The 27,962-nt window shown below is 40.7% G+C and overlaps 1 protein-coding gene across 5 annotated transcripts in view; it reads left to right on the top strand.

Annotated features, from left to right (window-relative positions):
• GNB1L (G protein subunit beta 1 like) overlaps positions 1–27,962 on the top strand; it is a 46,492-nt gene that overhangs the window by 1,620 nt on the left and 16,910 nt on the right. For 2 of the 5 annotated variants that reach the window (XM_069871101.1, XM_069871097.1), the window contains exons 1-3: positions 14,133–14,270; positions 26,062–26,189; positions 26,427–26,552. In XM_069871101.1, the coding sequence (XP_069727202.1) occupies positions 14,148–14,270; positions 26,062–26,189; positions 26,427–26,552 (377 nt within the window). In that variant the 5' untranslated portion in view covers positions 14,133–14,147. Of the gene's footprint in view, positions 1–10,761; positions 10,870–11,908; positions 12,032–14,132; positions 14,271–25,186; positions 25,268–26,061; positions 26,190–26,426; positions 26,553–27,962 lie in introns of those variants that run through there. The other 3 variants (XM_069871100.1, XM_069871099.1, XM_069871098.1) reach the window with 3 other exon arrangements.

Below are 27,962 nucleotides of genomic sequence, written 5' to 3'. Positions count from 1 at the left end.
CCCCCCTTCTCCGCCAAGCCCCCCGCCTCCTTCTCCGCCAGTCCCCCCCCTTCCTTCTCCGCCAGTCCCCCCCCTCCTTCTCCGCCAGTTCCCCCCCTTCCTTCTCCGCCAGTTCCCCCCCTCCTTCTCCGCCAGTCCCCCCCCCTTCTCCGCCAAGCCCCCCGCCTCCTTCTCCGCCAGTCCCCCCCCTTCCTTCTCCGCCAGTCCCCCCCCTTCCTTCTCCGCCAGTTCCCCCCCTCCTTCTCCGCCAGTCCCCCCGCCTCCTTCTCCGCCAGTACCCCCCCTTCTCCGCCAGTCCCCCCCCTTCTCCGCCAGTCCCCCCCCCTTCTCCGCCAGTCCCCCCCCTTCTCCGCCAGTCCCCCCCCTTCTCCGCCAGTCCCCCCCCCCCTTCTCCGCCAGTCCCCCCCCCCCTTCTCCGCCAGTCCCCCCCATTCCTTCTCCGCCAGTCCCCCCCCTTTCTTCTCCGCCAGTCCCCCCCCCTTCTCCGCCAAGCCCCCCCTCACCAAGCCATCCCTACCAAACTCCCAAGCCAGACTCCTTTACCAAATCCTCCCTACCACCCCCGGCTGTCATTGGCTTTTACAGCTGTCCTATAGCAACTGCAGTTGTGGTTTTAAGGTGTTTACAACTAAACCGCAGTGGACAAGCTTATGTGAACGTTGCAGGTTGAGGTGTGGCTGGGAAGTGCATCCCTGAGAGTGACTCCTGTCCTGTCTGTGGGATGCACAGCCTCAGTGGGGCCCACGCTGGCACTGTGCCTTCCCCTGCCAGCTGCAAGATGGTAATGGTAGTCCTCAGGAATGCTGGCAGGGCTTTAATATCCTTCATCTGGAAGCATACACAAAATTAAAACATAGTGTTTTCAATAGTGTGTATAATCTAGTCCTACAAAAACATAACATTGTGTTTATCAGCTGGGTAGAGCTCAGGTCAACCTGGTCTGGTCTCAGACCCTGCGTTACACTGCAGATCAGACTGCAGACCTCCTGAAGTCCCTTCCATCTAGAGTGATTCTGTTATGGTATAATTAATACACCGTAATTTCATTTTGGTGGGCCACCATTGGCCCAGGTGGCCAAGAAGGCCAACAGCATCCTGGCTTTATATCAAATAAGGTGTGGCCAGCAGAAGCAGGGATGGACATGATTGTGCCCCTATATTCAGTGCTGGTGAGGCCACATCTTGAATACAGTGTTGAGCTTTGGGCCCCTCGCTTCAAGAAAGACTGAGGGACTGGAGCATGTCCAGAGAGGGGCAATGAAGCTAGAGAAGGGTCTAGAGCGTGAGCATTATAGGGAGTGGCTGAGGGACCTGGGGCGGTTTAGCGTGGAGGAGGCTGAGGGGAGACCTCATGGCTCTATCCAGCTCCCCAAAAGGAGGTTGTGGTGAGGTAGGTGCTGGTCTGTTCACCCACATAACAAGCGATAGGATGAGAGAAAACGGCCTTAAGTTGCTCCAGGGGAGGTTTAGATTGGATATTAGGAAAAATGTCTTTACTGGAAGAGTGGTGAAGCATTGGAACAGGTTGCCCAGGGAAGCGGTGGAATCACCGTCCCTGGAGGTGTTCAAGAAACATGTAGATCTGACGCTTCAGGACGTGGTTTAGTAGGCACGTTGGTATCGTGTTGACGGTTGGAATTGATGATCTCGGAGGTCTTTACCAACCTTAATGATTCTATGATTCTGTAATGCAAACTTCTACTCAGATATAGAGTACAGAAATCTACAAAACTAGCCTCACGCCAACAGACTGACTTGAGGCCCTGGAGCTTTACTTCAGTTACTGTTAGAAAATGGAGAATATCTTGCCTTAGTGGGTTTTTCACAGCCTGATTCATTGAAGGAGCCGCAGCGCTGGCGTTCCCGGTGTTCGGGTTCGCCGGCTTCTGCTCCCTCTGCTGGCGCTGGAGGCGAGAGTTGCAGGGCCAGCGAGCGTGTGGGACACGGTCTGTGTCACAGGCATTTTCAACACAAGTGCTTTCTTTGCTGTGTAGCGTTTCGTGGGCTTAGCTGGCATTCTGAATAGAATGGTGCCATGTTTGGGTGACATCTGGAAACTGATAGCTGACATTTAGATTCTTTTATTGCCTATTTTTCTTATTAAAAGTGCTGGTTGTCTGAAATGAAGAAAATGCCGTATCCAACTCCTTTATATGCCACTCTGCAGTAGAAAATAATCTCATGCCCAGAGTCAGTAGCTTCATTTTGTAATGATCAAGGTAAAAAAAACAGGCATAGTGTGTGCTCTGGAAAAAAAAAAAGAGGCCATGAGAGATGGAAGTCTGGGTGTAACTTTTTCTCTGATGATTGTGTTGAAGAGCACTTCTCCATGGTTTTTAGCACAGTCTCTTTGTGATCTGTCATTCTTCCAAAGCTCCTTCCACCAACTCCCAATTGTAGTAGCATTTCTGAGAGGCTCTTGGAGAGGGCTCCGTGACTGGGAAGTGTTTCGCTAATAATTGGTCCTGTCTGCGTAAGTTATATGGAATATAGAGGACATTCTGTTTCTTTTTAACTAAATTACTACATTTTAAAGAAACTACCAGAGTAAATTTGTCTTGCTTTTTAATGATTCCTATTACCATTTTTATTGATATATAGTAAACTAGTTTTTTCTTGTTGCAAAAATATCCTGTGATCGGGAAATCTGACTCTGTTTGTTCTGGCTCAGATGTGTCATCAGTTATAAAGATTCTGCAGATGGAAATTATGTTGATGCATGCACTGGAATAGAATTCAATTTCTAATTTCAGATAAACAGTCTGGTTCAGGTTAATTGGTGTAAAGATTTATTTTCAAGCATTAGAATTACAATGTTAGAACCATAACATTGGGGCGGTACATATCTATTGACTAAGTACATTGCACCTTTTCTGACCCTGTTGACCATTTTAGAATGCTGTGTCTCTTTTTGCAAAGAATTGCTTAACTACCGACCTGTAATTGTTCTTATATTCTGAAGAGACGATTTCTTTGGCTCTCTATCACGTAGTACATCGGGCTATATTATGTTTTGTGTTTGTGTGCCTTTTATTTTTAGTTTGAGTACTATTCTGCTAGCTCAGCCGTAACAACATACGATTTCAGTAGAACATTAAGAACTGTAAACCAGTCACCGCTAATTAACTTACATGGTGATATAATACATAAGATTCTTGTTTTCCAAAATGATACTCAGTGAAGCACTGTCTTCACTGAGGAAAATAACTATGTATGTAGCTATGTTGGTTTATAGATCAATGTCAGTGAGATTTCTGGGATTGCAAAGACAAATCAGTGAAAATAAAAAGATTGACCTTTCATTTTTGGGCACCTCTTCTAAATTGTAATGCTGATGTTACTTCTGCACAAACCCGAAATGTCAGCACAGAATTACATATTGGCGTGTATGTCTTTATAAAGAAAAAAAGCAAGCGTGGTAGCAGAATTAGTGTTTTGATCCCAAAAATATCATTGTGGATTGATTTATGCTTTCTTTGTAAGAATGCAGTTTGACTGCATTAGAATATACTTGGTAGTCCAAATGAAGGGTTTCAAATTGGTAATAGCTTGAAAATTACTTTAGCTACTGCATTTTTTTTCCCCAAATGATTTGTCTCTATGGAGCAGTAAAAGTAATGACAAAGCAAGGAGAAATAAGTTTACAAAAAACCTGCACAATTTTTGCCCAGCAAACCAGCTTCCTTTTAAGTTCTGTGATAAAAAGTGGATCTTTTTGCTCTTCATAAGCAATGAAAATAATTTCACAACTGTAGTGAATGCAATTCCTATGGTGCTTTTTAATTATATGCAGCTAATGATGGCATAGCTCGTAATTTCAAGAATTGTTCCAGTGGCATTTATGGCTTGCTGTAAATGCTCATGTGTCATAGGGGTGTTTGAAAGAAGTGGAACTTTGAGAGATATCAGGTCTGCTGCATTGAGAAAAATGACTCATTAAATGATCGGTACTAATTGTCAAGAGTGGACTGTAGAGCATGTTTAGGCTACAAATATTAGAGTCAACAGATTTACTTTAAAAAAGTGGTATTACTGGATGTCATTTAAAAAGGCATGTATTAGCCGTGAAAGTTTCCAGACCACTGAACTGGAGAATTCAGGCTATGTCATGATTCAGAAGTATTTAAAACATGAATCAGTCTCTTCTGCATCTCTAAAGTGAAAGTTATATGGGAAACCACCTTTTCTATAAATGGATTTACTAGTACGGGTCTTTAGAATTGTAACATCATATTGTAAGCAAATCAGGAGTCTTAGGGGCAAAAAATCTTTTAGTCAGCAAATTTCCTCTTTCATTAAATATTTTTAGAGGTCAGAAGGTGACCATTACAGAAAAAAAAATAGTAATTTGTACAGGAAAACCTTCCCAGATGAGATGTAACCCTGTCCTAAGCCTCTGAGTTTGCAGCCTAAGTTTGCCAGAGCTGCTGGTGAATGTTCAGCATAAGGTAAAGTTGAGCAAGAACTATTAACTATTTGGAAAGAAACATCGATTAATGTTTTGCAGGTTTTTTTAGATATTCCATATTTTTTCAGTAGAAGTTAAATTTCTTTGATTTGGGAGAGAAAAGGATTCTGCTTCAAAATGTACGAGATAGGAATCTTGGGATGCACTTTCGCACTCAGGCAGCTGTAGCAGCTGTAGATTCCCCACTGAAATAAAAATGCTACAATTCAAGCTTTAGAAAGGTAAAAAGTGTGACCAAAGCATTAAATGGAAGGGCCATATGATACGAAAATTAAACTCTGTGTTTATTATAAAGAAAATCCTAGTTGTAGAAGGGAAAAAAATGAACTTGTTCCACCACTTTCTTTTTTCCTCAGGAGAAAAAACAGAATATATCCTAGGTAATAAATCTATTTTATGGCTCACATGAGAAAGGGTGGAGAAACTCCCATTATTTTCTTCCCAGAAATTGAAATGCACATGAGTTAACATGGGAGACACTGGGATTTTCATCCAACAAATGCACAGCTGGCTTCTGCTTTTATTATTTTTCTAAGCCTAATAATTTTTCATTTGATTAGCTGGTGGCTGACAAAACTATCAATTGTTCTGTGTTTTCTAGAGTAAGTCCGATGCAAAACAAGATATTGTAACATACCCAGAAGCATAGCTCAACTTGTTCAGTTGATAAGAAATTTCTACTTGCCTCTCCTTAAAATGCAAGTTTCTGTCATCAGGATTTGAGTTTGAATATCAATAAAGTAACTTCTTGAGAAATAGAAACAGGAGGATTGAGCGGTTTTTGGGGTTTTGAGTTTTTTTTAATTCATGTTGTAGAATTGCCTGTTTCTCTACACATATAAATCAAGAGGCAGGAGTTTACAGTGCAGATTTTGCCCTGAGAGAGGGATTAGGCTATTTGAGCAGAAAAAGTCATAGTGTTGGGAGGTGGGGGAAGTAGTGCTACAAATGAAATATATCAAGGATTTGAAGTCTATGCAGGGTGAGCTGTGGATAAGACCCATGGACAGACATAATGTGAAAACCACCCACAGACCCACCTAAAGCAATGAGACGAAGTGATAAAGTGAGCAGAGACAGAGATGGAGGAGGATAGGAGCCATCTAGGACTAAGGTTGCTCAGAGCCATGTCTGTGCAGCTGTGGGTTCTCAGTTTGTAATCATTATACTGCAAAACAACTTCTTGAGGCTCTGCAAAATAAAGAACTTATTCAAGAGCCCAGTGTCCTGGTCAGCTTGGCATTGACCATTAATGCCAGGAGGAAAGCAGATTGGTTTCTTTTGTATTGACTCACCTGGTGTTTAAAGCACTAAGTTATGTTGCTCTCTTTTGTTGTCTGGAGCAAAACAATGCTAACACCTTCGTTTAAGTGAGCAGCAGAGGAAGGATGCGATTTTACCCCAGGTTGTTAGGTGTGTGTTGTCCAAGTGTTTAGTATGCTCCCAACTGTTATTTACAACAATTCCAAACCAACTTGATGTATTCAGGAGGCAGGAGAGAACGTGGGCTCTCTGTTTCCACTTGAATAGTGTGATGCCCTCTCTGGCTTTAATGTGTAGTAGTTTATAAATTTTGGATATTCAAAACTGCGTAAGCAATTTTTAAGTAAAATGACCTTGAAAAGGCAGGTTCGTTAGGAAGATAAACCTCTACCTGATTTGCGGTCAGCTTTGTATCCTTTATATAGTGGCTGGCTGGAGAAGGAATGATTTTGTGAAGATTAGTAGAATTTGTGCACTACATATCTACATTCTGGCCTGGCTCTGTTGCACTCACTAAATAATTGCTGACAAGTTCAAGCTCTGTAACCAGAAGGTTATGACTTTGCTAAATGCCAGGAGCCAATATATTTTCACGGATAAGGAAAATGACCTTAATGGAAAAATATGAGGCTACTGAAGTGGCAGTAGATCATCGTGGGAGCTGTCTTTTGGTTCTGTCTCCCTTAGAGGCTTTATGTCTGATAGGGATCAGAATACTTGCCATATAGGACTGTTGCCTGGGACGTGGAAGTGTGTGAGCCTGTCTCCGTGATGGCTGGTGTCCACTGGGGGTTGCCAGTGCAAAAGCCCATGTGCAGTTTCTCCAGAGGAAGTATCATCAGGACAGCCAGCTTCACCGCCTGCCTCCTTTTTCCTCGATCTGCCTTGTTAGAATTTCTTATCTGCCAGTATTTAGCTCTCTAAGAAATTTTCTTTTCTGTGATGGGCGTATTTGACCTTCTGAAGCTGCGCTTTGAATTCTTACACCTGCGTTAGACCCTTTGATTCTTCTGTCTTCTAACAACTGAGATGATGCCACGCTGGTTCCCAGCTGGGTGAACGTGTTACTGTGTGACTGGAGGGGATGCATTCCTGGCGTGCAGCTGGAGACTCTGCTGAGTAGTAGAGGACCTTGGAGCAGAAGTGGCTTGCTGTGGTGGTGCACACTTTTCCCCCAGCACGGCACCATGACCTCTCTTTTGCACTGTGATCCCTTGTTCCAGATGCAGAGGGCTCTCCACCCAGCTCACAGTGGTTTGCAGAGAGAGAGAGAGAGAGTCCACAGCGCTGCTACTTTTATACAGTGTTTCTACTCTTTGCATGAGATTTGCCAGGTCTGTTGTGTCTAACAGTTTGACCTTATTGAACAAGGCATTCAAATTTGAGAGTAATTTGGAACATGTGAAACATTCAGGGCTCCCTTAATTTTCACTTTTTCTTTCCCTAGTTGTGTGTTTAGGTCCCCCACCTTTCACTGCAACAATTGAGGGTGTTGGTTGCTTCCTCCTGTGTTTGTGTAAGAAAAGCTTTTTATAGTCCATTTTTCCAGTTGGCATAAGTACTTCCTCCTTTGCAGCTTAACACATCGTTCTTCCCACTCTCTCCCAGCCACTGAGGCTGGTGGAAGACCTTTGGAGTTTTTATTTATAATAAAAATGGAGCTGTGGGGTTGGGAATGGTCATTATTCTAGTGTCAAAATGTGTTCTTTTGACAAGTCCTGTTTTGTTCTTGGTAAAGGAGAAGCATGTAGCAGAGCAAAGAATAATCATCTGTATTTACTTAATAGGACATTTCGTTTGATCTGGACATTCCTGGCTAAGCTTTTGTTTAGCTGAAAATCTACCTAGAAAAACAAAAGTATGTCAGAAACATGAATCTAAGTGGTCTGCATTCTCTGTTTTGCTTAAAAATAATCTTAATATAATGCCAAACATGAAGAATTTTTCAGTGTCATCCATTTCAACTTCTGCAAGGGTCACCTTCTGAGGTAAAGGCAGTCTAGGAGCTCCACATCCACCCATTATTTTGCTCTGTTTGGATGAGTCTGGCACGCTGGCAGCACTTGAGCCTTGCAGATTTGGAGCCGTGCTGGAGATCTTCCCTCTGAGCACCATCAGTTACAGCAAGAAGGAAGGAAGGTGGCACGGTCACTTCCCCTTCATTGGCTGGCAGAGGTGTCCCTGTTCAGGACAGCACGCACTACATCCTGCTCAAGGACACTACAGTGCCTGGTTTGCTGTGGCTTCGCTCCTACTTGCTGGATGTTTTTATCACCGTTTGTCCAGGACTGTTATTTTGCTCCGAAATAAAACGGGTAAATTTTAATATTGCGGTCTTTTTTCCCACATTATGACAGATAGCTTATTGAGAATCTCTACTGGGAATATTCTTTATTTCCTATGCTTGGGATGATATTTTTTAATAAAGGTTATGTTTTGGAACTAATTTTCCAATTAAAATGTGGAGGTTTTTTTTAATATGATCCTGTAAGGTTTTCCAACACTAATGAACACAGGTCTGGTCCTTTGGTGGAGAGGCATGTGCAGACAGGGCCTGAACTACCTCACTGCTTCAGATCTTTAATATTTTTAGTCTCTATATTTGTTTTAGTCTATATTAGTCTCTGTCTTTGTTTTTCCCAAGTGGCTAGTTTAAGGTGACGTGGTAACTAACCCAGTCAGGACAGGATTTCACTCTTTTATTTTCCCATTTGCTAGCTCCACTGTAAGCTTACAGCGAAAAAGTGGTTCTGAGGGACAGAGCTTAACTGCTACACTGGACCTAAGAATCCTTGCACCTTGAATCTCATGTTTACCATAGGTCATCTGAGGTCCCAACTGGTCATTGTTTAGCTCTTTTTGTAGTCTGTGTTTACTCTGAAAATAACATTTTAAAGGCACTTGCTTATTTTATTGCTCCACCACTAAATAATTGAAATCAGCACTTAGCATTTAATTATAGTGATTTTATATAATAAATAATATGTAGTGCCTGACGGTGTAATTGGGCATTTTTGTAATAATCCCCTATTTTTTAAAATAAGGGGAGAATCTCCAAAATTCCTACCTTTGTGCTTGTGCCCATTGAATGTGGTTATCATTATCTAGTGACGATGTATATTCTTTCTAACTAGCGTTCTCTTTCCTGTTGATAATATCTCCATGCTGGATTTTTCCTGTCCCTAGTAGCACCTCGGGGCAAGAGTGGGAAGTAAATGTGTCCCATGTGGGCACTTTAGACTGCGGTTTTGGGTTGGGGGAGATGGGAAAGAGAGACATGGGGCCTTGGTGCCTGGTCCTTCCGTCCCTCGTGGAAGCAGGGCAAGCAGAGGGGGAGCAGGGCCGTTCTGTGCTGTCAGGCTGGTTAGAGGTAAAGTGGGAGTACACTGAGTTTGAAATGAAGGGAAATTATTTGTTCTCCCATGCAAGGGAGGAATTGTGCCTCTGAGTCACCCGTTCTTCCTGGAGCACCTCCTGGGGTGTTGCCGCCACATGCAGCCCGTACAAGACTGAGCCTGAAGGCTTCAACTAGCAGATTGCAAATATTTTACAGAAGTCTTACTTTCTGGTAATTACTTTAATATGATTCAGTGTTTTCTCTTTTGTCTGATCTTGTTGATGAGCCTTCATGCCCGATCCTTCCCCTGGTGTTGTGGGAGCATGGCAAGCATTCCCCTACCATCCGTACCACTCCTGCTGTGTTTTGCCTCGTGGTTTCAGTGGCTGTGAGTAGGTGCATTTTGAAGGGCCGTTGCTGCTTAAAACAGTGGAGCAAGAGTATGTCCTTGCAGAAAAGTGGCTGATCCTGGACCTGTTCTTGTGAAGGGGGCTAGAGCAGTTTACAGAATTGGGGTCCTGTTCACATTGTTAGCGGTTCCTGTGGAAACCTGGAACTTTGTTCCGAGGCAAGCATTGTCTATGAACTGAGTCCAAAGCACCCAGTATTCAGCAGATACACGAAGAATGGCTAGGATTTAGGTTCCAGTGGGTCACCGACAGTATTTACTAGAAACTAATAATAACAGTGAACAGACTCATTCCATTCCCAGATCTCCAGGGTTTTAAAAATCCAGCAGAACCAGCAAAATACCTAAAGCCCAGCCACTGAAATCCAGCCAAGTTTTGTAAAGATTACAATGGTAGCTTCAATTAAACGTAAATTGTGCACTCTAAATGTACAATTTATTTAAAAGGAGTTATTTTTCCAAACCATAAATGTACCAGTAACTAAACCAAGAAATAACAGCTTAAGAAATCTAAGTTTATAAGGTTTAGAAAAAAACCTTTATGATATTTTTAGTGCTTTTGTTTAACCATGTGATTCATATTTAATCCTAGTTAGACCTAATTCATACATACATATCTTTATAGCAGGCTGTACGCTTCTCATAAGGAATTGACTGGTCTGTGTTATCACATTTGTTCAATACGGGCCAGGGGAGAGACGTGTAGAGTCCAACTCTTCTTGTATAATCTTTTAATATAGTAGAAAAAAATCTGAATCGCAGTATACCTACAAGAAATACATGGGTGCTCATAATTCATATTATCCCATAAAATTTAGAAGAGCATTCAGAGACTGTAAATGAGGGTAATTTATGTATAAAACCTCATCCATGAAGAATTTATTGCCATAGTAGGTATAATATACTTTGGCACAGACTCCTTCCCTGAAACTAGTACTTGCAGACTTGAAAAAAGGGACATACCAAAGACCTCGCAGGTTAAACTGTAATCTGGTTTTATACAAAACACATTATTATGAAGACTTTTGTGTTTGAGAGGGCTAAAGCCCGTTGCTTGGTTAATGTTCCATGGCTGCTGCAGATGTGTGTGATCATCTCCACTATGTGAGTAGTCTCTTTACAATCAGTGTTATTTAGTGGTGGTACCTTTGTGTATTTATTGATGCATGTAAGTATTTTGGAGAGTGGAAACTGAGGAAACTGCAGAACTACATTTATAGAGAACATACTAATGTAAACATTCTAAAGTCTAGTATCTAAAAATGCATATTCTGCTTCGCACAGGTAGTTTGCTAGCCTTGTCATGAAATCAAGATCTCATTTCCTCCTGCAAAGACTGCACTGGGAACACGGGGCCTCATCTTTTCCTCTCCGCTTGGGCAAAACTGCCAGGTAAAGGCCATGAGATCCATCCCTTTCCTTGTATTTTGAGACAGACGCATTTCTGGGTGACCACAGGGACATGTGGCACCAATGTCCCAGTAGAATCTTGCTGGTAGCCTTGGGCACATGGTGGCAGAAGCAAGGCCAGGGCAGTGCTGTGGTTGCATTGCTGCAACGTTGTGTACAGACTGGAAGATTTCAGCGTGGTCTCCTCAGGACTTGGGTGGCTCATACAACTGGGACAAAGATACGTTTCCTTTTGTAACTCCTGCTGGGATCTAATTTCATTATTCTTTTGAGATTACGTGTGCACATATGCTTTTATAATTGCTGACTCTTTTTGACGCAAACACTTTCTCTTCCGTGAAAGTTAATGACATGAAATGAAAATCAAGGGAAAAAGGCAACCCATTGCCACTCCCAGCATTTCCCCATAGTACAAAGTAACCTTAAAATAGGGAAGGGTCTGGTTTACTGTAAAATATGCCACTTAAATGCACGTAGCTGGGAATGGAGAGCAACAGCATGATGTATTAGAGGAGTTTTGGCCCAAGTCAGCAAGAAAAGCTACAGGGCTTATTGCTATAAAAATGGACCAAAGCTCTCAAGCATTCATGTAGTGTGGATCTTTCTTCCCTGAATGATACACAGTGGTGTAGGATAGATGGACAGATAACATTATCAATTCATCTGGGATTTTAACTAGCAATTCCAGGAAGCATAGGTGTTTCAGGAAGGGCTATTAAAATACTAGGCTATTTCTTCTGGAGGAAAATTCTTGGGCAGTGCGCTTACACTTGGCTTTTTCACTGTTGGCTTGTTCTGCAGCAGAAGTTCTAAGCTACTGAGAACAAAGATAACTTATTTTGCCAGGTGAATTAGCTGGATTTACATCTGTTGCAGAAAGAAGTAACTTCTATCTTGAAAGTGCTATCTGATTTTTGAGGTCAGTGAAGATTTATCCCATCAAGGATGTAATTTTGCTGCTAAGGAAAAACCTCACTGGGCCCACGTTTGAAGTATTGTGTTCTGTTCTCTGCTTTTCCAGATTGTTTTAGTGGAGGGAGAGATGGTGCAGAAAATGGCAACTGAAACGACTGGGGAAATGGAACAATTGTCATATGAGGAGAGATTCAACAGGACTGGTACTCTTTAGTTCAAAGACAGACAGGTATTTGTCACTGAGATTTACAAAATCATGAAAGTGATGAAAAAGCTGAATGTGAAACTGGTGCCCTCTAAGTCCTGCAATACAAGAACAAGAACTAGTGAGCACTTAGTGAAGCTGGTAGGAGATCAAGTTTAAAACCCATAGAAGAAAATTCTCCATCATTTTCTGAAACTTCAGATAGAGAATTTTTTTTTTTACCCCAGGAGGTAGTGAAGGCAGCAGTATCAGCAGGTTCAAAGGGGGTTAGATAATTTCATAAACAGCGGGGTTACAAATGGAGAGTGAAATTATGTGCCCTGTAACATCATTAATACAGCAACTATGTATGGAGGAGAGCTGAGGGGATGGACTGCAGAAGCAGTCAGATTTTGTCTTTCCCCTGCATAGCAAGGTGCTCGTGAGAGCAGGGTACTAGGCTAGATGGACCAGCCGTATTACCCTGCAGGGCATTTTTTTATTGCAGTGCTAGTAACATACAATGTTTTCCTTCAAACGGTTCTACTATTAGTACACCGGATCCTCCAAGGATCATGAAGATAAAACTGGTAGCAAGTGTGTTGATACTGCACTGCGGATACCTGAAGTGTTAATGTATTTTAGAGTCTGACCCACTGACAGTCAGACGCCTGCCTGTTACTGTGCATGTTACTAACATGGCATTTATTGGAAAATGTACAACTTGGAAAATGGATGTTAAGTTTGTGTGTTTATTTTTCTTGGCAGTGAGTTTTAGTTATCTCTGAAGTGAAAAGCTGTCCAGGTGCAGTGAAGCTGTATGGTGCCATGAGAACTCTAGCAGGAAGGTATGCGGGAAGCTGGATCAGAGCAGTTGCTTCATGCTCCAGCACTGTGTGCTACTGAGGTGTCTTTGTGCTAGTTCCAAGTAGGCCAGGCTGAGAGAAAGAGACAGAAGAAGGACTTTAGGCCAACCACATCCACAGACCAAGGGACTAGAACTTGGGACGTGGTCCCCGTTCCTGGCACTGGCCTCAGTGACAGCACAGAGCTGCAGTGACATCCCTGTGGGCTGGGAGATCCTCCTCGTACACACTGTTCAGAGCCTGCCCAACTCTGATCGCTCAGTCAAACCTAATTGTGTAGGCAACTGCTTCTTATATAGTAGCTAGCTCTTTTATTACTTGTATCTTCCTTTTTAAAATTTATTTAGATATTGCTTGCTATCACCATCTGTAGCATTTAGAGGAGACCTGCAAAGAGGAAAAAAAAAATCACTAATATAGAACACTAATATAGATCTTAAAAGGTTTTGTTCTTTAAAATAGGGTGTTGGGTTTTTTTTAAATAAATTGTCATTTACATGCTTTATTTTTTGAAACATAATATATGAACAAAAAATGTTATCTGTTTCAATTTGTGGATGTGGCTTTGTTCGCGTGGAGACTTTTGAGTATTTGTGTAGCTCCTTTGCTCTGGGCACAAGTGTTTTGTAGAGATACGTACACGAGCCATGAAGTGTATCAGTGCGGCTTGGGTTGGCTCAGTGTGTCTGAGGAAACTGGTAGTGCTCTTCTGCTGAGAAATCCAGTGTCTACAGATCCTCACTTGTGGTCTCAGATGTGCTATTGGGAAACATGTTTGGCTTTTAATCAAAAGAAGTTGAGTGTTTGCTTCTTAAGAGTCTCTTTTTAACACTAATGAAGAGCTTAAAAATGTCTGGCTAAAGCCTCAGCTAATTGAGCCTTGGTTCCGTGAGAGTTTCGATGTCATTGTCCTTATTGTTTTCCAGTTTTCTGGGGAAGTACTTCAGCTACTGGGCAAAAATAAACAAAAGAAACCTTTTAAATCTTCACGCTTAAATACACTTAGGCATATTTTTAGTTACTATTTACTTCTTGCAAATGTATCTTGGTCTGAAAAAAAAGTTACAGATGTATTGTTTTCCTAACAAAGATTTGACCCTCATTTTTTAGACACAGTTTCACTATTTTTCCTATCAGCATTTAGTTCAAAGGAGCAGTTCCAAGCACACAGGCAAAAAACCAGTGCTATTGTATAAAATTGAGATGTGTGGTTTATATCACGGGAGTTTAGAGAACAATGCAAAGGTCAATTGTGTTGCTTGCTCTCCTGTCACATGATGTGGGTGTGTATATGAATGCATCCCTGGAATTCCACTGTGGGATCTGCATCTTTGAAGCTGATGCTAAAATTACTGCCAAGGCTCTTCCAAAGGCGGATACTGATAGAAGATTCAATGAAATCGAAGGTCGCCAGTCTGGTAAGCGTTGAAAGATACCTGGCTATGATACTATTTCTGATTTAATAATGCGAATGGGAGGCTAGCCTTTTGTAATAATTAGGACTAATTACTGAAGAGGTGTTGACAGATGGGCTAAGAGGAAACAAACTGCCTTTATCCAGTGGCTTAGAGTCAGATTACTAGTCTTGTGTTATCTGTTTCTCAGAAAGTAGAAGCTTCAATCATTCACTAAGTCTTCAAAGGGGAAGGGATCCTAACAATATACAGGATTTGGGATGAAGCTATGAAATACGTCTTTGACTCAAAATGGCTAAATTAATCTCCTTTCCGTAAATTATCATACTTTTAAAGTTTGAGTTACAGATGGAGAATCCGATTGTAGTACTGAAAAATATGTGAAATCAATATCGATGACTATCCTGTTGTTATTTGTCATTGCTGCTCTAGCTGATGGATTAGTCTAAACTCAGTTGCTTGCTATTGCTTATATTAATATGAATTCTTTGATTGTCTCTTATGCCATGCTTGCTATCCACCTGAAACAGAGACAAAGGAAAATATTCAGTAGTCTCTTATGTTCAGTGTTTGTTTTATGCAGGTGTCATATCTGCTCAAAAAGCAGAAAGTACATCTGCCAAACTTAGTTATTTACCTTTTTAGGAGACCAGATCGCACATATTTTAGGAGGAAAACAAATTACAATATAATTGCATTTACTGGAAAATGACTCAGTGATGTAGGATTTCCTTAAAAAGTATTTCTTCTCTCTTTTTGCATACAATGTCCATCCAATACATCTGCAAGTAGAGACGATTGCCCAATATGAATGGAGTTAGCAAAGACATTGAGGGGTTAATGCTTTGTCACTAGAGTGAGCACTCAGTGTGACTTACTTTAGGCAAATGATTTAGAAGTCTAGCAGCCCTCTGTCTTCTCAAATGACTATTCTCAAGTGCATTTCTTCCCACTCTCCACCATACATAGGTCCTGTTTTTCTGAGAAGCATGAGATAAATATGGTTGCACTGAATAGCATTTATAAGAAGAGGTAGCTTTCAATTATTTATTTACTTTTCACAAAAGAAGCCTTTTAATTAGTGTTTAAATATTTATAACAGTTTTATTGTGCTGTAAAATCGGTTATACTTTGATCTGGATTTTCTGGTTTGAGATAATAGGGTTGGTAAAAGTTTTCCTAATGAATTTGGTCAGAACATGACATAATCTGATTATCTGATGAAAGATTGACACTCCAGTTCCTGCCAGCATAAAAGTGCAGTACAATAGGGGGCTGTTCAGCAGGCACTCGCAGGCTGGGAGTTCAAGTTCAGGTACTGCAGAATTGTTCAAAGTTTCAAAGTAGACAGTGAAACGGTTTTGCATTTTTCACTGCATTTTTGGTCAGGAGTAGTTCGGTGATGAAGAGAGGAGTGAGGCTGGAAGTTAGGTGTGTAAACTTTGTAACTCTGTTCTGTAACTTTGGTTTTAGTTCTCTGCATTTGCTAAATAGTAATTAGCATTGCTCCTTGAAGCACAGAGAAACTGATGAGAACATAGGGGTGGAGGAGACGGGGATGAAGCTCATTGGAAACAGGAATGAAGCTCAGCTGCCTTTAAATGAGGCACCAGCTTTTTAGTAACATTCCTCACACTGTAACACTTGAACTGTTTAACATATGATCACTCTTATCTCCAAGCCTTGGAGATTAGCATATTTAATTAATGCATCCTACACGCTTATCAGAATGGATGTAGACTTAAGTGATCAAACTGGAATGAAAGAACAGTAGACTTTGTATCTAATGTGTAAGCTTAGCCTAAACTGTTAAAATAAACATTTTTTTAAAAAATTATATTCAGGTAATATTTGCCTTGTAAATGTCATTCCTGTTTGCACTGGAATTACAGCGATCCTTGTTAGATTTCTTGGACTAATTTGCTCTCCAATAGCTTGGTTTATGCAAACACTTATGCTGTGTTGGGTGGGAATCCTAATAGACAAATGACACATGCCATTAGTTATTAAGCTTGAATTTTGGGGGGATGTTTCATAGCGTAGAAGTACTTTATGATCTGTAACTTTGACTCATATTTGAGAGAGAGATATATAGCATTAAGTCTTCCCTTTTTTTTTAAATACTGAAGGGGTTCTTGGAGGAGGTAAAATGTGTTGTTTCACGTGGTGTAGTCTTTACTGAAACACTTCTGACCTTGAAATTTAACCTGAAGAAGTATTTCAAGTTTTAGCCTGATGAATCAATTCAGAATAAAGTACTGTCCACATCACTTTGTTTCTTAAAATGCTACACGGCCTGTGAATCTCACTGGCTGTGGGAAGGGGCTGGCAGTGCCAGGAGTCAGCGAGTGGAGTCCTAACCCCGGTTTTGGTGACTGTGCCACCTCTGCAGGTCACATACCGTCCCTGCCTCAGTTTCTCTATCTGCAAAGGATGACCCATGGTCTCAGAGACGTGCTGTAGTTAATGCAGAAGCAGAAAACCTCTAAAGAAATTTAAACCTTCTAAGAAATTTATGAAATGCTGTAATGAATGAATCTTGCAAACCCTTCCATGTCTGAGCACTCTCACAAATATCAGCTAGTGTTTTGGGTGGGTGTAGAGCAGATCCGAGATTTAGAATTTGAAACATGAACTGGATGCAAATAAGAGTTACCTTTGGTGATTTAATATTCCTTCTAAGTTTGCATCAATGTATCCCGTTTGCAGTTTCTTTTTTTTAACAGTTATGAAACAAATACTGACATGTACAAAATTGTAATATAAATGTATCTCCCACTATGGCAATGCTGGTCAAGAACTTAGCCTGTTAAGTGAAGTGCAGAATCTCTTTTTCCTCTTTTAAGGTATGTATTTTGTGAAGGTATTTTGCACTTTTTAATTCTATGAAATATAAACTGTGTGATTAAAGTAAAAGGAAATATTTTGGAAAACCCTTTCAGAGCTCAGCTTGCAGTGCATTTTAATTTAATTACCTCCCTCTGCAAGGCGTCTCGCCTTTTGTAAGGCGTATACAGTAGGAGGGTATTTCACAAGCAGAAGAAAGCATATAGCTAGGAACATGAGCAGAACATTTAAAAGTACATGAAAAGTAGATTGCTTCACTGTGTCTTCATAAGAATCACTGCTCGGTATCTCCTCCTACCAAATCTGAATTTCGGGAACTTTACTATTCAAAGAAACTCAAGGACTTCTGACCATAAACGGCAGTGATTTTTACTGCAAGTATGGCCAAAGCAAAATAAATTACACCACTAATTCTCTGTGTAATAGAATATTTTTATATATTACTCTTATTGGAATTTTATATACTTTTGTTCTAGGTGAATCTCAGGTAACTCAATGCAAAATTAAAATGCAGTGTCTCGTAAAATTTACCGAGATACTGAAATTAATGTATTTTTAAGATGAATATGAAAATGGATTTTCGTCTCTTTTCCATAGTTGTTTACTTTATCGGGCCAGATCCTGGGCAGACCTCAGTGTCAGTGTGATTTCTAGCAGCTCTGGATATGGTCCCGTGCATTGAGAATCAGTTGATAAGTCATTGTGTATTTTAGAAGCACAAGATAATTTCCTTTAGGTTATATTTTTATTATGTAATATAATGCTATGTATACATTTCCCTAACATTAAAACACCTTAAGTTCTATTTCACACTTTGAAGACAAAAGTATAGAAGACAAAATATCATCCGATTTGTGCTGTGTTTCATGTTCCAATGCCCCGTGGGAGGAAAAGAAAAGTAATAGAACAGACAAATAAATAAATGTGGTGTTGAAACTGGCATGACAGTTCCTGCTCTTGTGCAACGGAACTGCAATCAATTTATTGTCTTCATTGGTCAAATGCCAGAATAACAGTATAATATTATACAAGAGTAGAATAATTAAAGTGTAATTAGAATGGAATAAATTAAATAATCATAAAAGTTTGTCATGGGAAAAATATGTGTTTAGAATTAATTAGTCTTTACATTAAATGATATTTTAATTGCTCAGAGTTACAGAATCCTTAATTGCAGACATATAACTCTGGCCCAAATAACCTCAGTTGCTGTAACAACTTGATATATTTCTTCTCTGTCAATTCTTTTTAATAGTTTGTTACTAAACAAGATTATTGCAGGAAACGTCTGCTAAAATGTCTGGAAGATGTTTAATTAAGCCCATGCTATCTGAGGACGTTATTAGCTCTTGGAACCAGGAGATGTGTAGCTGATGCTGCACTATGCAGCACCTCTAATTAAGGAGGATGGGCAGGCAGAGCCCCAAGGCTGACAGCTCGCTCTGCACGGCCGAGCAGAGGCTACTCACTCCAGTCTTTTGATGGTCGCTGGCTTATCAATTTTCTGCTAGGTTACAATGATTTGTCAAGTGTACAAACATTCATTTCGGATCTGATGGTGTGATATAGACAGTTGTATAAATACTTCTTTTCACTTATATTGTTCATTTTCATATCCTTCAGTTTTTCAGGTTGATTAGGCATTTGCTGTTGTTTGAGATTAGGGTTTTTTTGTTGGATTTGGGGTGGGGGGAGGAGTGTTGCACTGATGTTTTAAGGAGTGAGTGTGTTGCAGGCTGAACTCCTCTCTTCATCACTGAACTACTCCTTCCTTTCTCCAGACAAGGCTCTCTATAGTTATATCATTGCATTTTACCAAGGAATTAATGTTTTCAAAAAGTGAAACAGATGGATGTAGTTTCCTTCATCTGCAAAATGAACCTGTTTATGAAACACGAGAATTTCATCCGTTTTAGCTGTATTTCACACTGCATTTTAGAATCCTTATTAAAAGGCAGTGCAATGACATGTGAGGCAGGGGCTCTCATGTTTTCAGAGCCCATATTTTTGGCAGGAATGTATCCATGATATTTGACTGTCTGCAAAATGTTTACTTCAGTAAGATTTGCAATGCCCAAAATGTTTAACTGTGTTAAAAAAGGTCACCCAGCTGATAGCTGAAGGCGAATGTGTCAGAATGAAAGACTGAAAAAAAATTATCAGTCCGACACAGTGGGAGTATTAGAATGATTAATGTTCATGTTAATTTATGGCTTTTTCATATTGATTTATAGCTTTTTGTTTCAGTGACCAAAATGTGTAAGTGGCAATGAGATCCATATGCTAACTCAGTGTCTTTCAAATAATTACAGTCATTCTTAGTTTTGTTCCCATGCTGAATCTATGTTTTCATATAGAAAAATAATTATTGTATAGTGACTTTTTTAAAAATTACAGATGGAAGTGAACTTCCAAGACTCAAGCCTGGTTTCAATATTCAAAAGGGTTACACACTGACATTTATCTATATTTTCCTTGCAAATATCATTACTTAAAATCATAATATATTGTGGTTTAGCCGCTCTCAGTTAGGGGATGCTTAAGAGACAAAAAAGGTGCTAACACTGTGAGGAGCCATTACTTGAGTGGAAACGTTAAAAATGTTCTGCATCACATGATGGTTATTAGTCATTTTCTTTTCTGCTCCCAGAAGATTTCTTAGCATATCACCAGCTGCTGATAAACTATTCTGTTTGCTATCTGTACGTTGACTATTACAATGGAAACTTCCATTATTCAGGGTCTAAATGTCAGGAGAGAGTATAATTTTGGGTAGCTCCTGAGGAAGGATGAACTTCTAGCTTCCCTTGAAGTCAGTGGGAAATGGAGGTTCTCAGCACTTCTCAAAATGAGAATTTTGAAGTGTTTCTCTGAGCAGGCACTCGTTGTGAGTCGTTGCAAATGATTTGGTGACTATTTAGCCTGAAAGCTCTGACAGCATTGAGTGTTGGCTGTGTGGCAACAGGTTTATGATACCAGTTAATAAAGGATTGTATAGCTAAGTCATATAAATCAGTGCATTCTTTTTATTACTGATGTGTTTTGCAAGCAAGAGAATTCTATCTAGAAATCTGTCTGTGGTATCTGGATACGATATTTGCCAGTGCAAGCACAAGCGCACTGATAAATGCTTCCAGGCCACTGGGGTGATTTTTTTTCCCTTTTAATTAATTTTTTTTGAAATCATATATGAAATACAAATATATATCACTGTTTAATCTCTGCCTTAGTAGTAATAAGTAGGTAGTAATATGAAAAATAAATGATTTAAAAGAAAGCATTTGGTTGTCGCTAGTTTTGAAAATTAAGAGTGCTCTGTTAGTACCTTTTACTAGATAAATCAGAAATTTCTACTAATTTTAATTTCTGCTTGAAAGACATGTCTTCATCGAAATATTTCTACTGATTTCTAATTTCCACTTGAAATAAATTAGTTTTTAAATTAGCTTTAAAGAAATCCTAGATGTACATTTTATATCTTGATTTAGCACCAAAGATAGCGAAGGGAGATTTAGACTGAAAGCTACGGCGTTAGTTGACTGCTGAGTGAATTTTCATGTATTCTGGGGCTCTGACCTTTGCAACTATTTGTGTAGCACTCCCACATCTCTTGATCTGTGCAAGCAGTTGCTCTACAAACTTCTACTCTTTTTACTTTTACCAGTGCCTGCTCTGTCTTCACGCATAACAGACACACCATCTTTTCAGGGGACTGGGATAAGAGTGCAGAAAGCAGGCTGCCTGGCTTTTCATTTTGGATTTTAACTGAAGCGGTTGTTTTATTCTTCCTTAAGTGTTTTGTACGTGTTAACTTGTTACAGGACACAAAAAGAGATTTATTTGTAGTCAGTTATTTTTCACCTCAGGTGCGAAGACATTTCATCAGATACCTCGCAACATCCCTTTCACCTGCCGACTCTCCTGTTTCAGTGTGTTTGGTCATTTTTTGAGGTGTAATGCAAAACAAAATGTTGGGCTTAAAAATTTGGCACAATACATCTGAAGAATTGTTTACCAAACCATAGACCTGCTTTCAGACATTTTGTGGTCAATAACCTATAAAAATTCACTTTCGCAGTCAGAAGAGGTGAACTTTAATTCATCCAACTCGTGCAGATATGCTGCTAATTAAATGGGGGTTTTTTTAGCCCTAAACTCTTCTTCTCCACTTCCTAGCAGTGCTGTATAACCAGGCAGCATTTTGCATCAGCCAGGGATGTCTGAGATGTTTCCAAGCCCTGCTGAGCTCTGGCATAATTCAGGGAGGGGAATGGGGTGCTGCTGGGACCCTCCGGATCGAGGTTCAGAGTTTCACCACTGTGAAACCCAATTGTCTGCAGTGGGTTAGAGGCTGGAAACACAGGAATATTGTGTTTGGAAAGCTCATAGCACAAGGGCTGCCTTGCTGTGTTTTAACACTGGAGATTGTAAAAGTGATGGGATAAACATTTTGCACTACTAATTCAAGGGAGTCTTATTTCTGCTGCCATCCCCTGCAGTTACAGCCAGCGAGGCGCTTTGGAGAGAGAGCTGAGCTTTAGAGCAGGCAGGCACAAGCCTCTTAGTGAGCACAAGTGGGCACAGAAGCGCAGGCTGAAAAGGGGCTTTTGTAGGAATGAAAAAGTAACAGCCTGAGAAGGGGGAAGAACAATTTATTCTCATCTTTCCCAACGCGTTCTTTGCTCTGATTTTTCCTTTGGGAAGGTGGCACCTGGTAAACTAGGAGTTTTCAAAAAATAACAGGGATTTTATCTATCTGTGTGTGCGCACACCTGGATGTGTTGAATATTTTGCAGTAGTAATTATGTCTGCACACCTGCTGGTTTCAGTCCCAAATCAGTTTGCCAGACATGCCGAGAGAGATTTATTTCTCCAGTACCTGAAAAAGCTCTTTTACCCCTGTTTTTTCTACTCTAAATAAGCCTAAAGAAAAAAAGAAGAGGATTTTTTCTTGTCTTTGCTTGAGCCATTGATATCTCAAACTGAACTGTGGAGTCTGCAGGGAGAGGAGGGTGTTTGGATGATATTTTAATAGCAATTTGTTTTTGCTTCAACGTGTGATAGAAATACAAGTGACAGGGGTGGGAACAGGAGAGTTGCTGAATTCTGCTGGAATTTTTCCTGTGGGAATCTGCTAATGTTTTTAATTCTCCGAGAGATTTTTCTAAGGTAATCCCTTTGACATTTACATGTTTCAAATGACTCTCATTAAATAAAAGCTTAACTTTTTTTATATCAAATGCTGGAGTGATGGTACTGGAATACCACTGCACAGACATTCACATAGTTTGAAGATTATTCTAATTGCAATCTAAGCCAGGTCAGTTTTGTGACAGATATTAATAGTGAATTGTTCTTTAAAATTATGTCATTTTGAAGGAAATTAAATTGTTCTGGCATTTAGTAGAAGCTTTTTTTTTTTTTTTTAGACAAAATCCTTTATTAATGCGGGGTTTGCTTTGCCATTTGCTAATTGAAACACCAATCTGAACAGCTGCGTTTTCCCTTCCTCGCTTATGTAGCAAATACAATTTATGCAGGAGCCCAAGGGTTTGCAGTGCACCTTGTGAAAAATACTTGCAGTTCTCTGTGTCGTAGTGGAGGGCAGCTCAGCCCCTGAGGGAGGATGCTGTTACCAGCACAGGGAATGCTGGAAGAAATAGAGTGGAACATCCTCGAAATACAAAAGTGTGATGATGAGATGTTGCATCTCTTACTGCTGATACCCTCTTGCAAACAAATAATGCCGTAAGCAAAATGATTCATATCTTTTAACATCCTTTCAGAGAAGGCAGGAGCCATAGCGTACAGACATCTCAGGGACAAGCATATAGTGTAGCCCTCAGATGCTTCTAAATCAACTTTCTTCTGTAGATTGCACTTCACTTGTTCAAGCCCTTGAGCCAGATTTTGCTCTCAGACCAGCCTAAATATTAAGCAAATTCATTTAATTAAATATGCTGCAGATATCCCCAGTTAACAAGAACAGATTGGTCCCCCTGAGGCTAGATGGAGTTAACAAGAAAATAAATGTTGTGCTAATTAGAGAACTCATTTTCAGACACCTGGGGTGAAACCTTAAAAAGTCTAAAGATTTGGGATTGAAAATTCATTTGAAAATGAGTCTTAGACTTCTAAATCACTGAGGCACTTTTGAAAACTTTATCCAGGGGCTTCAGTGGTTGCATAGTCATTGTATTTAGAGTTTGTAGCTGCCTGCTTAGCAAAGCACGGTGTAACCATTACCCGTTAGCATCAGTATGGCACAGTGTATTTCATTATCCCTGTACTGTAGAGCTGTCGAGCTACCTGGTGAATTGAAGGGAGGCTAAATGTCAGGGGGCTTTTCTTGGAGGATGCCCATGTGTCAACAGGAAGAGAGGGATGCATTCTTGGGGTTTTTAAGGCATCCATTTGTGACCTCATGGGACTTTGTGTTGATTTAGGCACCTAAGAACTTCTAATTAAAACTTGGTCTGAAGTGACTTGTCCAAGCTCATGGGTGAAGAAGATGGCAGCAATGCAATTCTATAGGGCAGCACTAGCTGGAAGAAAAATGAGACAATACTGTTGCGCTACTGTTCATCTGCTGAGTCGTGATAGGAAGTAGTAAGGAGTCATCTCATATGCCCAGGAAAAAAATGACATTGATTTAATATCAAGCCCATTTTACTATATTCACATATATGGTTAGTGAAAACGGAAGCAAAGAACCAGGTTGCAAGGAGCAGAAAGTCCCTTCGTTTGCTTCCAGCTTGAAAGTATGAGTTTGGTGGTGTTTTTTTCCTGTAGACAGTCTGAGGATTTTTTTGAAGTCTTGCCCTTGTAAAGACATGCATTAGCAGCATCTGTTTCATGCCAGGTAAAACCCTTCCCACAGCCACGCACACACTTGCTGTCTGTCAGCAAAACCTTCTGTGTCACTAATTAGAAAAATGCTATTAAAAACCTGCCGTGTAATCCCAGATAGCCTCTGGGTTGACTCGGTTCTATTTTGTCTGCCTTGCTCGGTGCTCTAGCTCGGGATCGTTCCACTGGGAAGAGGGACCCTGCTCCTCTGAGAACTCCTGTGTTATTTACCAAGTGTCCTTCTGAGAGCAACAGCAAACAGCTGTAGTGTCCCAGAGAGGGGACCTTTGGTGACAGAACACTTAGTCTGACAGGTTTACAACACTGGTGACGCACGTTGCAGACGGGCCCCTGGGAGCTGGATCTCACCATGGGGGCGAACCTGTACATCGTGTAATCATCTGAAAATTCACTCCAGCCTGTCATGAGTCTGTATTGTCAGAAAACATTATAAAACAGATGAGTCAGGGCACGAAGACATGGAGGTTATCTGCTGAGCTTATTATTTTCATACCTAATTACACAGTGATGTTGAGGGAACTACATATTGTGTTGAAGAATCCTGTTTCATCACTGGTCCTAGAAGCTAACTGTGTTTAATTAGGACATATAGATACCATGGTGATTACGGATCTGTAAACACTCAAGGGGGACCTGCAAATGAGGTACAACAGCAAGTGCATCCATTAATCATAATTCAAAAGCTGATAGTGAGGTGAGATGACAATGAAAAGTTGTTTTAATTTACCATGTAACTTGTAGCCATAGTGCTCTGTACTGATTCTCTGCAATCCCTCTGCTGTGAACCAGCACCTGCCGATCTTCCCTTACTTTAATCTGGTCTAACGTGTGCATGAATGGGAAGGAGTGATGAGAGCTGTCGTGGCTAAAGCAATACGAGGCCAGGTCAGAAAGGAAGAAGCAGAAACACGAGCATGGCTGCTAATCATAGAGTCATAGAATAGTTTGGGTTGGAAGGGACCTTTAAAGATCATCTAGTTCCAACCCCCAAATGTCACAGACAAAGCAGTAAATGCCTTTCATGACAAAAAAATTTCTTGCAGTACATGTGATGATGCATTTTCCTATGAATTGCAGATTGTACTTGCAGTCAGAGCAGGTGCTGCTGACCTTGTCCCAGCACAGATCGGGAAGGTCGTTTGCAAGTCAGAACACAGAAATCTTCCCTGTCCTTCCTTGGTGCTTGTGCACAGCTGCCTACAAAGGTGTTGGTGTGAATGGAAATACCTGGTGAAGGTGGCAGAGCAGTGTGTGTGCCTGCTCAGGCCACCCAGCCTGTTTCTGTGAGTTGATAATAAATTATCCTTCACCTCTCTGTGTTAGACGGGGCTACCTGCTTCCCCGTACATCTGTCCTGTTCTCTCCTGACTCGGATCACCTTTGAGCCAATGACATGAAGCTGAAAGCATCCATCTCTCATTACAAATGCCTTGGAATAAAACATTTAGCACAGTAGTCCCTAAGTTAGTGTGGAATACTACATTTCTTCTTTCAAGTAACTGTGCTTGGAACCAAAAGCACTTCAGGCATGTGGGAGTAATGGGATTCTTATGTAAAAATTATGATAACTAATCTCACCTGAAATTCTTCTCCATTGATATACTTTTCTGTAAATGATTGTGAGTGAAAAGCACAAAAATAGTATTTTTATGGGGCAGAAGGGGAAAGACTTGCCAAGGGGCTAAGTGGAATGATAAACTGCTTGCCCACCGAAATTATGGGTATCCACTTTCTTGCATTTTGTAGCTTTTCCCTTTTTTCAGCAGGGAGAACAGCTGAGCAATTTTGTATTTACAAGTGCACAAGAGGTGCATACACGTGGCCAGCTCAGCACTTACCTTGCTTAAAATGGAATGCAGCAAAGCCCAGATTTGACAGCTGCTTGATCAGCCAATATTAAGAGGAAATACTTCACAATGAACAGTACAGCAAGTAGAAATAACATCCGAGAACAATAATTCAAAGAGAAAAGTGACTAGGAAAAGCAAATGTCCTGATCACAATGTATATAAAGCTGTAATTTCACTTTAGGCTGCCGTGCATTTTAAGATTCCATGTATTCTTCTTGCTTTCCTAGTTCATTGCTCAGATGGCTCTGCCACCTCCAGATCCACAGTTTGTGCTCAGAGGGACCAGTGCTGCTGTCCACACTCTGCATTTTAACTGTGGAGGCCAAGAACCTGATGTCCCAATTCTTTTCTCTGGGTAAGTAAATCAGGATTTCTGGACGAGTTGAGAATCATATGGACACTTTCTTTTAAAACAAAGTATATCGTTTAGGCAAATTGTGTCTGGAGTGAACAATAATATGCATGGTCAGTGAATGACAACTGTGTTGTCTTTGTACGCGCAGCTTCAGTCTGGAAAAAAGAGGAGAAGTAGCAGACTGTCCATCAGACTGCCTGCAGTGGTCACACTAAAAGCATCTGTTCTTACTGCCAGGTCTGAGAATGGGTTTATCCATGTCTGGAACCTGAAAACACACAGAGTGGACACAGCACTGGATGGCCATGGAAGGAGATCTGTCTACTGCGTGGAGACAATGGGCAGCAAAGACAGGCTCCTCAGGTTAGCAAAGCGTGCAAAAAACAGTGAAATTGTTCTTGTCTCTGTGATGTACATGATTGAAGAGGGGGGAAAAAAAAATGAAAGAAAAAAGGAATCTTATTTCTGGAGCCACTGAAAGTCTCTGCGACACATATGGAAATATACAGAAGTACAAAAAATTACGGAAAAACTGTAGAACAGAAAGTGGAAACAATGATATGGTTAATTTCTTTATGCTGTATATGTGACAACATCACAACTTGGGGTTCATAGTCTCTTTGTACTGCATTGAGATCACGTAAGGTCTCTGCATAAAGGAAATACACTTGGATTTGAAGTTGACAGATGCTTCACAACTGATTCTGGGAAGACCAAAATTGATATAAAGAGTTTCTAAATAGAGGAGAGAGGGAGAAAAGGTTAGGAAGGAAGAAAAGAATCAGAGATGGAGAACGGAAGGCTGAAAATGAGCAAGAAGGCTGAGTGGCATGACATTGCTTTGTTGCAGTGTATCTTCTCATTTAGCAAGGGAAGGTTGGGAAGATTTGTGTACTTTGGATTAGACAGGTGATCTAGAGTAGATGCCAAAGTGTCTGTATGACTAGGAGGTGTTCTGACATGTTTATCTGGAGAAGACATCTCTTATAATATACAGTGGAACTCATTAGCATTTATGTTTGTTATCTGCTTAAGTACAATTATCAACGCTCTCCCCCATAAAATCATACTGAGTGAGCACTGTTTGTATAATTATAGAGTTTTTCCATACCTCTATTTTTGCTTTGTATTTGTAACAGTTCAGGTAGCAGTGCAATTTTAGGACAGCAGTTACCTGTATTTTTTTGTTTCTCTGTTCTAAACCTAAATCACAATGATTTCTTGCAGTACCAGATTGTTTATCTGCCCAGTGCTATAAATGTTTTGACAGTTTGTCACTCAGCTGGACAGCAGATGGGAGTTTCTGTGTTGATGCTGAAGAAGTCCCAACAGTCTGCAGATTTGCATCTGTCTCTGTTCAGGTTTCATCAGGTGATACTGCCAATTAAAATAAGAAATGGATAAGGGATTTCTGATGACTCATTGTCCCGCCTGATAACGTGAGGACACGTACCCTGTGCTACTGTGGTTTGTGGGTTGAAAGCTTCTCCACAGTGATACTTTGCTACAGAGCAGTGATGCTATCCCGTGTCTGGTTCCCTCATCTGACTGTCTGGGACCAACACACAGGCTTTTCTGCGGGATGGAGAGGTGTGCAGAGGAGCCTGCGTGACCTGCACTGCTACATCAGCAATGCAGGCACCGATTCTCTGGTTTTGGATGCTTTAACCACAGCGTTTCGTTGCTTATTCCTGCTACTCACTCTACTGCCCGTCCCTCTCCTATTGTGTCCCCACACATGCAGAGTTTTAAAGAGTCTTCTGTGTCCTCCCT

Source organism: Phaenicophaeus curvirostris, chromosome 17 (assembly GCF_032191515.1).
Source record: "Phaenicophaeus curvirostris isolate KB17595 chromosome 17, BPBGC_Pcur_1.0, whole genome shotgun sequence".
Lineage (NCBI taxonomy): Eukaryota > Metazoa > Chordata > Aves > Cuculiformes > Cuculidae > Phaenicophaeus > Phaenicophaeus curvirostris.
This window is presented reverse-complemented; position numbering and strand designations above follow the sequence as displayed.